The sequence below is a fragment of the Crocodylus porosus genome, unplaced genomic scaffold, assembly GCF_001723895.1.
Source record: "Crocodylus porosus isolate Cpor-Errol unplaced genomic scaffold, CroPor_comp1, whole genome shotgun sequence".
Classification (NCBI taxonomy): domain Eukaryota; kingdom Metazoa; phylum Chordata; order Crocodylia; family Crocodylidae; genus Crocodylus; species Crocodylus porosus.
This window is the reverse complement of record NW_017728934.1, coordinates 4137332-4150183: the sequence shown is the minus strand read 5'-3', so window position 1 is coordinate 4150183 and position 12852 is coordinate 4137332. Positions and strand designations below refer to the sequence as shown.

General features: G+C 45.7%; 1 protein-coding gene across 1 annotated transcript; it reads left to right on the top strand.

The window, feature by feature from the left end:
- Positions 1-305: 305 nt before the first annotated feature.
- On the top strand, positions 306-12630 carry TMEM183A (transmembrane protein 183A). Its single transcript, XM_019546352.1, has 8 exons — positions 306-478; positions 587-676; positions 3081-3236; positions 4651-4810; positions 5625-5805; positions 10584-10664; positions 11391-11546; positions 12239-12630. Exons 1-8 carry the CDS (start codon positions 367-369, stop codon positions 12422-12424), a joined length of 1122 nt encoding a protein of 373 aa, XP_019401897.1. The 5' UTR covers positions 306-366; the 3' UTR covers positions 12425-12630.
- The last annotated feature ends 222 nt before the right edge of the window (positions 12631-12852 follow it).

The window sequence follows — 12852 nt, the reverse complement described above, 5'->3', positions numbered from 1 at the left end:
CTCCAGCATCTCTCTCCTAAACTGAGCAGGCCCGGCCCCATCATCTCTCCTCTTATTTAAGCATCCCCCCCAATTTTTTTTAAATACCCCCCATAACCTCCATGTTTTTTAAATACCCTTTCCCCCATAGCCTCCACATTGCCTCTGGCTCCCCCGTACACACTCCTTTGAGTGCTCCCTCCCACACAAACACTAGAAAACCAGGAAATTTCCCCACCGCGCGGAAGTGATGTTACATCCCCCCGCCCGGGCGCCGGAAGATGATGCCACTTCCGCCCTGCGAGTTCTCGCGAGATCCGGGATGGCCACGGGGCCGGGTGGAAGCGAGGGGGGGGGTCGGGGCCGCGCTCCCCTGCCGCCGGGGACATGGCTCCGCGCAGCCGCCCCCTAGCGCCGCCGCGTCCCGTTGCCGCCATGCCCAAGCGGGGCGCCCGCAAGCGGCTCAAGTTCCGCGCCGACGACGTGTCCTCCGAGCACGGTGAGGCGAGGCGAGGCGAGGCTGGCCGGGGTGGGGTGGGCCGGGTGTGGGCTGCCCCCTCCCCTCCCCTCCCCTCCCCTCTCCCGCCTGACCCCCGCTCTCCCGTAGTGACCGTGGCGGACTTCGCCAACTCCGACCCCGCCGTGGTGCGCTCCGGGCGCGTGAAGAAAGCCGTGGCCAACGCAGTGCAGAAGGAAGGTGAGACCCTTGGCAGAAGCTCAGGGCTGCGCGGGACTGCGGGAGAGACCTGGTTTTCATGACAAAAATTGAGGTCATAAAAGGCATCAGGTTTTGTGTCAGTAGAAGACAGAATAGCAGAAAATCAGCGTGTCCTGTATGGTGATCACCCTAGTGGGGAAGCTGCTGCTGCTCTTCCACCTGCTCTGGGGTCCACAGCATACCTCCCAGGCTGCTCTGGGGCAAGTATGCTGTGGGGGGCGGAGGTGAGGGGTCTGTGGGTCCATGCCAGCTGCCCAGCCCACAGTGCCAGGTGAGTTTGACACCCCCAGTCTGTGGGGATGGTGGCAGTTCTCTGAAGTGTTGGGATATGGAAATCTGGTTGATTATTTTAGTGCCTGATGAAGGGTGAACTCTGACCCTGCGCACCTTGACTCAGAGGTTTTGCAGAAAGTGTTATGAAACCCCCCTGTCCCCTAAAGACTTAACCAAGAGCCCTGACCACAAGAGTGCTCTTCCTGTCTGTAGCTTGGGAACCCTCCTCTTAGTCTGAACTAGTAAACATTGGATTAAAAAAATCTCTAATGCTCTGCTAGTTGACAATCAAGCTTTATGCCTGTGACAAATGCTTAAGGGGAAAGACATGTGTAAGTGAGTGTTGTGCAAGTTGGACAGCCTTTCCCCATCGTGCTGCAAGTGGTAAGCTTACTCTTTTGCCAGTGCCACTGAGGGCTTCAGAGAATGTCCTCATCAGGCGGTTTCTAAGAGTGTTGCTGCAATGCTTTGTTGTCTGCTTCCCTCTTAGCTCTGTTTAGGGCAACGAAAACATTCTGAACCAGCATGCATTTTGTTTAGCTGTAGCATCATTTTAAAACTTTAAAAGATTTTAAAAGTTATGTCTAGCTGCATCCTTCATTTCTTCATCCTCTAGATCTGGTGCATCAAACTCCCTGCTCCCCTTCCCCTGACAAAGTCCTGACCTGGGCTGGCAAGTGGCCATCAGGGTTAAAGCAGCTTTGGCCACCTCCTGTTGCTGATGCACAACCCCAACAGGGTTCTGTGGCCCTGATTTCAGCAGAGGGCCCTGAATTCCTGGCACTTCTGCGAGGTCTGTGGGTCAGATAGCATAGCACCAGCCCATAGGCTATGCATTTGACATCCCTGCTAGACCTGGGGTTGGCAACCTGGTTAGGGAGCTGGGGCACATGACTTATGAAGAGAGGCTGAGGGATCTTGGCTTATTTAGTCTAGAGAGGAGGAAACTGAGAGGGGATTTAATAGCAGCCTTCAAATGCCTGAAGAAGGTTCAAAAGAGGATGGAGCTGGACTCTTCTCAGCAGTGGCAGATGACAGAACAAGGAGCAATGGTCTCAAATTGCAGCAAGGGAAGTTTAGGTTAGATATTAGGAAACAAAACCTTACTTGCTAGGAGAGTAGTAAAACACTGGAACAGGTTACCCAGCAAGGTTTTGGTATCTCCGTCCTTGGAGGTTTTTAAGACTGGGGTAGATAAAGCCTTGCCTGGGATGATCTAATTGGGGATGGTCCTGCTTTGAGTAGGGGTTTGGACTAGATGTGACCTCCTGAGGTTCCTGCCAACCCTAACTTTCTATGACTCTAACCCGTAGCCTGCAGGCTAGATCCAGCCCATGAAAACAGTCTGAAGATGTGGGGCTTCACCTGCAGATGCTCTTCTCATCCCCGCTACTGCAGGGACAGGGGCTGGCAGCGGCTGGGTCCTAGCACCTGCCTTCTCACCTGCATCTGACCCCGTGTGCATCCTTCCAGCCTCATTTTTGTCCCTTAGCATCCATTTGTCATTTCTTTCAGTTTGAAAGATTTCAGTGCTATTGAGGCCAGACTAACAGTTTTTGAGTTGCCTGCTCTCTCATTACGTGGTACCATCCATAATTTGACCAAGCTCTTAAACTCTTTGTTATCAATTTTGTAACTTCCTGTGCTGGTTTGTTTTGGTTTTTTTAAATACTCAAAAGATGAAGATTCCACCTTGGTCTTTCCAACTTGTATATGCTGCTTGTGTTCAAGGCCTGTACCCATATTCTATCTTTCTTTATGTAGATTGGGAGGACTAGTTTGCAGAGCTGTTGATACAAGTGGCAGAAGCAGGCAAAAAGTCCTGTTAAATGTAGGAGGCCACTTTGTGTAAAAGAGAATGGAATTTCCCACTCCAGTCAAACCAATGAGTTGATGATCACTTAGCTGAGACATTGGTCAGCATGTCCTCTTAATTTTGTCTTTAAAAACAAAAAGACATTCCCATTCATAGTGGTTGCCTAAGCAGATGCCTTATAGCAGCAAACACCTCTAATGGTAGCAGCTGCAGTCAGTCCTGCCAGACCCTAACCAGTCTTGTTACCATTCATGCTCTACTCAACCATGTCTAATCTCTTGTTCCTGGTTCCAGTGAAATCACTCTGTGGTTTGGAAGCCTCTCGTGTTCCTGCCGAGGAAGTACTTTCCCTGTCTGGAGAATCCTGTGATAGCAGCGACGAAATGGACGCTAAGGAAAGCTCTAATGAAAGAACTGGCTGTAGAAAAAAGAAAAGCAAAAGGCACAAAGGTATGACTGTTCCTCTTGCCCGATGCATGGGGTTCCTGCCAAGATCCTTGTCTTTGTTTAAGCATTTCTCAAATCTGCTTCGCCTTTTCCCCTTTCAAGCAGAGTGTGATATTTATGCCTTCTGAAGGGCTGGAAGTTGTGCAATTTACAGCTTAGTAGCAGGTCTCCTGTCCCCTACTAATACTAAGGTTGAATTCCTGTCGCCCTATTACCATTGTGGTTGGTGCACAGTTTACAGAGATGGGGATTTCTGTTTCTCAGCTGCTCCACGGTAACTGTCCTGTGCTCGCTGTCTTACAAAGAACAAATCCAGCAGGTTCACTTACCAGGGGTTAATTGCAGGCACAACACTTGTTCATATGTTTACAGTTAACAGGGCAGGGACTTCCCATGGCATCCTGGTAACTGCCCTGTGCCTGCAATTCCCTTGTTGTAAGTGAAAATTAAATAGTTCCATTCAGAGAAAATCTGCCCTGGTTTAGCTCTCACTGCAAGATAAGAGTAGAAAACTTAGTATGGAACAGCTGAGGCATGGTAAAACTTTGCCTCTGTTAATTAAGAGCACACTTGGTAATTGCAAGCTCAGATGTACCAGAGGCCACATGGAGCTTGTGATTCCACTTGTAGCTGTCACACCCTCTAGCTTGGGATCCATTGCCTTGGAACCTGTGAACTATGCATGGATCAAAAGTCTGAGCACAATCCATTAGATCTTAAAAAATCTGATTGATTAGAAAAATATTTTTGCTTTGTTTCCCTCCAAAGCTGTTCTTAAATGAACAAGTATGTGATGGTCTGGTTGCAGTGGAAATTTTTAAAGCGTCTTTGTGAATCAAAACAGGTGGTTGAATTGAGTGGCGTTCTCTAATGCTTGCCATCATGGGAGCTGTAATTGAAATGTAGATGAAACAGTGCAGCTGCTTAGTCACTCAGAAAGGGTCTTAGTAATCTCATTTACAATGTTGAGTATAAAGGAAGATAAATGCTCACGCTGTTTGCTAACCAAGTTAACCAGAAAGGACCTGGAGCAACTGTAAGACGGTGACAAGTAGGATGTGTTTGTAAAATGAAGATAAGATCTGAAACACATCTGCGCTAGGTTTATGTCATCTAGCACAGGTAACAGCAATGGGAAGATGAGGGGGCTTGGACAAATAACCAGAGCACAGACCTTTGAGGACTGTGGGCATGTTAGCTGGTTGCTAGCTTATGCTAAAGCCATAGTACTGTATTAACATTGTTGCTGTTGCTCTTGTTAGCTAGATTAAAGCCAGCACACACATGGCTACTCATGCTGCAGTCATACCTTCATCTTGCTGTGTTGATATATTTATAGAGAAGAGGCAACCAACCCCCAACTTTAAGGACTGTTATCTAGGAATTGTGTTATGCTAACGTGTCCCGTTGTCTGTAGAAAACCCTGATGGGGATGTTGGAGAGGAGTATCCCATTGACATCTGGTTATTGCTGGCCTCCTACATACGTCCAGAAGATATTGTGAAATTTTCTCTCATTTGTAAGAAAGCATGGACTGTAACTTGCACTGCTGCCTTTTGGACCAGACTCTACAGAAGGTGCGGCCATAAATAGTTTGTAATCTAAGTTAAAGAGTCTTCCGTGGTGTCTGATTCTCTGCTGAGCTATTAATGGGAATGTTTCTCTTTGGTAGTCTTGGACTGGAACATATGCATGGTTAAATCCAGAACACGATTCACTTTGAAAGTGATTGCAATGTGCATGCGTGTGTAATATAAATATGTTTATACACACACATATATACATTTGACTTCTGAACTATTTTCCATTCTATAATTGGCATCTACCTCCTAGCCTGTGCTGTCTCTGTTAAAAATGGCTGTGTAGAGAACTTTAAACAACCTTTCTTAAGATAAATGCCTTTTAGTTTCTCCTGGGTATCTTCCCATATATCAGATGCCCACTCTCTGGGTATCTTCCCATATATCCAATACATATTTTTAAAATCTAGCAAGCTTTTCTGGTTGTCATGAACTAAGTGCTAGAATAACATTTTCCTGAGAGGACACATTTTTGCTTCAAAATGCTCAGAAATGCTTTTGCCAAAGTAAGTATCCTCTCATTTTTTTTAAAGGGTTAGCTTTTTCTGCTAAAGGCTTACCTCTTTCTTGAGCATTGATTGTGATTACATGCTGATAAATAAATATGGCATACTCGCAGCACTTAGAGAGCCCCAGGTGCTTAGGATACCAGCTGTCTGGGGAGCATGTATTATGGCAGCCAAGGCATTTTGACAGGGGATCCATTTGTTCTGCTAATTCTTAATGTTTAGTTTTGTAACTATGGGACGCTTACTTTAACTTATTTCTGGCTTCACAAAGGGATTTTTGGTTTGTCATGGTCTTTCTGTAGGCACTATACCCTGGATGCATACCTGCCTCTCCGCTTACGTCCAGAATCCATGGAAAAACTGCGCTGCCTGCGTGCATGTGTAATCCGTTCGTTATACCACATGTATGAACCTTTCGCTTCTCGAGTGTCCGGGAATCCAGCTATTCCAGAGACCACTCCCAGCACTTTAAGAAATTCCAAAGTAAGTGATATCATTTGATTAAATTAATTAAGTTGGGTCCAGCTGTTACCCTTTCTCTACATTTTATTTTCTTTCAAAAGATAAGTCTTGTTCACAGTAATACTGGTGAAGTGTGTGCTGGATCAGTGACGTATAGACAATATCGGTGCTAAGAAGAGCAGCTTTTGAAGATTTGTAATGTATTGCATTTATACAACTCTACTCACAGTGGGGTCCTGGTCCATGACTGACCCTTCAGAGTGCTTCCATCATACCAGTATCACTAGAAAAATGTCATCTGCCTCAATGAGATGGCAGCATTTTAAAATGAATGAATGAATTGATTTAAAAAAATCTCCCCAGTGCTGTGTAATCTGGGAATGCGCTCTCTCCCAACTGGAGCAGACCAAGAGCATCAGAAGTGATGCTTACAGCCTCTAAAAGGAGAGTACCTTGACATTGTGCTTCTGTGGCCTGTCAGGCTTGGTATCTGCCAAAGGGGAGCGAGGCGGCGTGTATGGCTAACATGAGAAGTGAGTGCATGCTTTTGAATATGGCTATGCAGGCAGGTGGGGAAAGCTTGGGAGGAATTGCTCTGGGTTTCAGTGAGAGAAGTTCCCCTGATGTCCTTGCATGGAGTTTTGCAGTATCTGTCCCGCTTTAGCTGCTGCTTAATAACTTGACTCCTCATTCTTTCTGCAGTTATAGTTTGCTTCTTATTCCCAGTTGACTGACGTTTGGCAAACCAGCCTAAGTCACAGTGCAGCGGGGGTTCCCCCTCCAAAATCTAAAAATATATTGAACTAGGCTTTCAGCCTCCAAAAGCTGAGGGGTACAGTTTGGACACTTTCACTTTCTTTCCATGCAAGATGCAACAAACTCATCCTTTGCTGTGTGACATTCACCCTACCCTTCCTTCCATGTGAGGGCACTGATAAAGTGGCTTGCTGCTTGGGATCAGAGTAGGGGTGTACCACTTAAAGATTTTTTGGCTGATACTGATGGCTGATTATTAACCAGCCATATCAGCCGATACCAGTCTGATAGCCAGTATGCAGCCTGGCAGCTTGGAGAGCAGCATCTGACCAGTGAGTCTGTGTGGGTAAAGGTGTTGGGGGGAGGGCAGGGGCAAATAGAGGCCCCTGTGCTGAAGGAGGGAATGTGGTAGGGGCAGGCACTGCTCAGTTGGGACAGAGCAGGGCACAGGACAGAGCCATGAGTGGCTCATCTGGGAAGTACAGGGGGAAGAGGAGGCAACTCCCTGCCACTGTGTGCACCTGTGATGGAGGCATGGGAGGGGCATGTGCACCCTGGATTTGTGTGTGGGGCAAGAGCAGGCTCCCCTCTTCAGGCTTGGGACCAGGGGCTGCACCAGCTTCTTCCTGATGCGGGGGCTGGGCCAGGGCTGTGCTTGGGTGGGCTGTGCTGGGAGGTGGCTATGGAGAATTTGAGGGTGGTTATGGCCTACCCTGTAACCACCCCTCCAAGCTCCACAGCCACTCACACTGCCCCATTTCTGCTGGTTCTGAGTGCAGTCCTGGCCCAACCACCCCTGCCGGGAAGAGGCCAGCAGAGCCCCTGGCCCAAAGCTTGCAGTTAACCCTCATCCTGTGCACAAGTCTCGGGGCCACATGCCTCCCCTGGGAGTGCACACAGCAGTGGGGAGCTGCCCACCCTTCCCTGTACCCCCTGAACGAGCTGCCTGCAGCTCTGTCCTGCACCATGCCCCACCCTGTCCCAGCTGGGCAGTGCCTGCTCCTGTTCCACTCCCTCCCTCACTGTGGGGGCCTCAATTTGCCCTCCCTCCCTCCCCATGGCCTGTCTCCAACCCCCAGACTTACCGGTAGGAAGCTGCTCTCCTCACTTTTGGGCTGCATTCCTGGCTGTGTGCATGTTGCAGCTGCATGCATGCACCTGGCATTTATCAGTGACATTATTGGCTACACTGGCCAAAAAAAGATGATTGCTGATAATGTCAATTTTCCTTTTATCGTGCCAATCCAATATGGAGCGATATATCGGTGCACTTCTAGATCAGAGCCACGAGACAACCTGCAAACATCTGGGTAGCAAGCTGGTCAGGTTAAAGGATTATTGGCAGCTCGGTGCACAGGTCTTCTGTAGCCATTTCCACCCTGAGTTTCTTTTCCTGAATATTATGTTCAGGCATGATCTTTCTGAAAAGAAAATCATAGTTCCACTAGCTTTTGAGTTTAATATCCTCAGTCCCCTGGAATCTAACCTGCTTTTGGAGCAACCTAACCAATTAGTCTTATACCCAGGCTGTAAAAGCCAGATTCCTCCAGCTTAATGATGTCAGCAGGGTTGCCTGACAGTAGTCATTCATATTGACACCATGACGGCTTTGGTGCCCACTGCTAGTGCTTATACCATACTAACTGTCTTGTAAAGACTCTTTGTGTGTGATATCTGGTAACTGTTCATTGTTTAAAAAAAAAAAAAGGAAATTAAATGAAGAAAAGTCTTTGTTAGAATAACAGTGGAGGTCTGACTTAAACCCATCAAAAGACAGAAATGTCTGTGTCTGATCCCAGTGTATGCCTCCGCATACCAGATCTCCAGACTGTCTGCATTTGCTCCATGTGCTGTAATGCCCAGGCACAATGGTGTATGCTGAGTGGGACCTTACATTACCTCTCTGCTTCCTTGCTTTCATGGGTTTTGGTTATACCCTTAGGGGTCTATTAACACTAACGGAAGATGCCCAAGTAAATTGTGCATGCAGCAAGGGGAGGCTCCAGACCCCTCTCTCACTGAATCTAGCTTTTCCTCTTTAATTTCCTTTTTTCTTTCCTTAGTGTAGCTTGTGTGGGACACTGGAGCTGTTGTGGTGTCAGCAGAAGTGTTTGCCCTTTAAAGACACCCCCATTATTTTTGGTGGAGCAGCAGGCCATGCAGCGCACGTCTGAAGGGCAGGACGGCTGACACGTGGACAACATCCTCTGCCCCTTAGGAGGTACTTACCATTTTGTGCTTAATTACTTGCCATGATCAAATGCACTGTTAGCTGATGCTGGCTCCATGGAGCAATCAGCAGTGTAATCAGATAGAATTAGTCACACCCTGCTTACGTGTTTGGTGGAAGTGTTCTGAGCTTAACTCCGCTTCAGCCTTGCACGTGATGTCTAAGGGATTCACCCCAGGAGGGATCCTGGTCAGATTCTTGCCAGTGATTATGCAGGTGATACAATCCAGAATCAGAATTTAACAGCAAAAATAGTCTAGACTTTGTTCCAGTGTGGGTCATGTGGGTACCATGTCCCAATTAGAACAAAACTTCATTAATATGATTCAGATTGCAGCTGCCCTCCTGTAATCAGATTGGACAGCCTTGGTGCCACAGTGGAATGTTTGTCCCTAGAGCAGGTACAGGACAGAAAATAGCATAAGCTACCAGATGGTGAGAGGGAGGAGAGACCAGAGAGAGTATCCCTCTTTAGGCCAGAGAGACCATCCCTCAGGCAGAAAATTGCTTCCTTGCCTCATTCGCTGCAACTGAGTCTGCTAGCAGGACTAGTAATGGCCAGTTGTGGTGGATGGCTGATTTCTGTCAGAGATGAGATGTGGCACATTTCATTTCTTTGTTTCTTTTCTGGCTACCAGACAACTCTTAAGTGCTAAAAGTTTCCCATCACTGACAGTTTTTGGATGTTGTGCTGTGTTTCTCTTCCACTCACCTTGATATCTGCCAAGAGTTCTAAAGAGTGTTTTGTGCTGGCCCCTACAATCCCCCAGATCGCACCCCTGTGTAAAAGGATCCCCAGTCACCTTGTCATAGATAAAGATCTCCGTAAATCACACCAGAAGTACCCCCTGCAAATGTTTTTCATTTTGCCACTTGCCCTCCTTTCCCCCAATTAGCGGAGTAGCCCTGCTGGCTGGGCTGTTTGCCACTGATAGCCAGCGAAGCAAAAATTGTGGTTTTAAATATGCTGCTATTTTTGCTTCCCTGGTAAACTGCCCAGCCGGCAGGGCCCCTCCGCCAATCAAGGAGGGGAGCAAGTGGCAATACAAAAAACATTAAAGGAGCTGCTGCAGGGGGCATTTCCAGTGCAATTTATGAAGATCTCTAGCCATAGAATCCTTTCATGTATGTTTGCCAGGGTGTCATGCTTTGGTACCTTGCTGCCTCTGTGGCTAAGCTATCTGACACAGTGTACTCCTCCAGAACAGAAGAGTGTTTTGGCCTGGTATCCGAGGTGCACCAGCAAAGCTTCAGTTTGTACTTGCAAAATATTAAAACATGCCCCTAGTCTGACATTAGTGACATTTGGGGGCTATGAAGGGGAATCTCCTGACTCCAGAGTGCCCCCAGAACAACCTCCTGTTTTTTAAAATGGTCTTTGTCTTGTCTTTGTCCTTTGCTCTGTCTTCCTCTGGCCTGCTTTAGTTCCTCCTTGCTGCTGCACTGTTATGTGTGAACTGAATGCGTGGTTAAGCTGACCAGAGACATTAATTTAATTAAGCTGCTTTCTGTGTTGTGTGCCTGTGAAAGAACCAAATCAATTCCACCTTTGGTTCCCTTTGGAATGGCTGGGTAGGGTTGAAGGCTATATAGTTGTTGGCTCATATACTGTGCTCTGGTATTGCAAAATTGTCAGCTTCTGCCTGGCAAATGGAAAGTGCTTTGTGGATTTTCTGAGTATAATTGACTCAGATGTTAGCCATCTCTTCTGCTCCTCTGGTTTAAGCTGGTCTGACTGTGTGCGCTAAAATTTGCTGCGTGTGGTGTCCTAAGCTCTAAGGGTCTCATAACTTTATTTTTTTTTCTGCAACAGTGTCTGCTTTTCTGGTGCAGAAAGATTGATGGGAACAGACAAGAAACTATGTGGGAATTTAATTTTAAGTTCAAAAAACAGGTAAGAAAGCTAAATGTTTAGTTATTGAAATGTTGGGACCAAAATGGCAGGGTTCTTAAAATGGTATTTTTCTTTCTCTGGGATTACTCTTCAGGGTGACGGTAGATCAGTGGAAATCTGTGATCTTGGAGTAACAAAAATAAACATTGCTAAATGCAGAAGTTTGGTAAACTACCTTTAGAATAGCAGATTGAGAGCAGGAGACAGTTCTTTGAACTGCAAAATGGACCCTACTTCCATAGTTCCTTTTCTCCACTCATGATGGGCATTTAGCCTGCTGTCCAAATGACTCAAATAGCGATTTGTAGCCTGGCACCTCTGAAAATCAGGCCACTTGAATTTATTGGCCTAAATTTGAGGGGCCACATTAAAAACCTTTTGTCTAAAGGTCTTGTTTTCTGAAGTTTTCAAAGAACTGTGCTGGCAGTGCATAGAAAAGTGAGGTTACCACTGTAGTGAAGCCCTCCATTAATCTTGATAAATTGCTATAGCACAATATTGAGAAGTCTACAGACCCTGTCTTTCAAAAGGTAATTCTGCCACTCCAAAGCAAATGCTTTGCCCCAGGAAAGAGGCCTTTCTTGTCCATGTAAGCTGTCTGTCCAAATGATTGAGAGTTTGGTAGGAATTCCTTGCCAACTAGCCTTTCGATGTGAAGTGAACTTCTGGTCAGATTTAATTTAGTTGAATGAGTCTCTCTCTGTCTCTGTCTCTTTCTCGTACAAGTCTCCCAGGTTTAAGAATAACTGTTGCAAAGGTCTTCAGCCACCTGTTCAGTATCAAGAAGTTCACACAAACCCTGATCAGGACTGCTGTCTGTTGCAGATCACCACCTTCAACTTCATTTTTGTGCCAATAGTCATGGGTATGATATTTACCTTGGTAAGTGTTGAAGACTAAGCTAACACTGTATACAAGGCTTGGAAGAAAGGAGCTGGTTCCTTACCTTTCTTTGTAAAGTTTTCTACAACAGCTGCACTTCTAAAGGGTATTGGGGACCATTGTTTGAGGATCTTCTCAGTTTAGTTTTTATATGAATCTTCAACTGCTCTCATACTTGATTTCAACTTGAAGGGATTGGGCTTTTTATTGTAATTTCAGTTAAATGTACTGTGTTTCAAAGATGGGAGTTAACTTGTATATATGCAGTAGTACCTAAAATATCTTTTCCTTACGGTTTTAAATCTTGAAAACTGAGTTTGAGAAAAGTTTTAAGTTCTCCTATCCTTGTCCTTCCATAAGATGTGAGTTCTAAAATGGAATTATCTTGTTTTAGAAGAGAGTAATTAGAAACTTTCTGGTTTTGATTTAAAAAAAATATATGCCTCTCCCCTGCCCCCACCACTTTTTAATAGAAAACATCCTCAAGAGTTCTGTTTTGTGCTAACCTATTTTATTCTTAAAATAATCAAAAATAAACTTTAATGTAATTGTGCAAGGAAAAAAAATCGTGATCAGAGTCCCCAGCAGTAAATAGAAAGGAAATTATGTGCACTCTGGCATTCTGGAAATGATCTCTAGATGTCTGTTTAAATAGTCTTCTTGTGTTTTTTTTTTTTTTTCCCCCCCTGCAGTTCACAATAAATGTGAGCACTGACATGAGGCATCATAGAGTGCGGCTGGTATTCCAGGATTCTCCAGTTTGGAATGGCAAGAAACCCCGAGTTGACCAAGGAATGCAGGTTGTCCTGGACCCTGTGTACAGTGTGCGCCTTTTTGATTGGTGGCACCCTCAGTACCCCTTTTCTCAAAAAGCTTAGTGTGATCCTGCAACTGCAAGCAGCAATTTGCTGTCTATATTCATCAAGCTGAAGAGAATTTCTAAAAACCAAGGAATCCTATTTTTATTTTGTGAAAAAATTCTAGAGTCTCACAAATGGTTTAAAACTACAAAGCCAGTATATGTATATAACTTCCAGGCTGTGATGGGCAGAATCAAGTAAAAAGCAAATAATTTGTAAACACACTTTTATGTAAAACTCACGTTTTATGATTTGAAAGGAGCTTCGTGGAACTGTTCATTTAAAGTCCTGGTGCTAATGAAAGTAGTGCTGTGGTCTGTTATCCTAAAGGAAGCAGGCAGCTTCCTTTTCACACTTAAGGGAGTTAGATATTATATCACAAATCAAGCATCAGTGACAAGCCATTGCAGTGTGATTGAACACAGCTATATGATCCCATTGCCTAA

Bases quoted from the DNA above. Each gene is read 5' to 3' on its own strand.
- TMEM183A (XM_019546352.1), top strand. From the start codon at position 367: ATGGCTCCGCGCAGCCGCCCCCTAGCGCCGCCGCGTCCCGTTGCCGCC. The intron at 677-3,080 runs GTGAGACCCTTG...TCCTGGTTCCAG, and splicing joins CAACGCAGTGCAGAAGGAAG to TGAAATCACTCTGTGGTTTG. The intron at 4,811-5,624 runs GTGCGGCCATAA...GTCTTTCTGTAG, and splicing joins TGGACCAGACTCTACAGAAG to GCACTATACCCTGGATGCAT.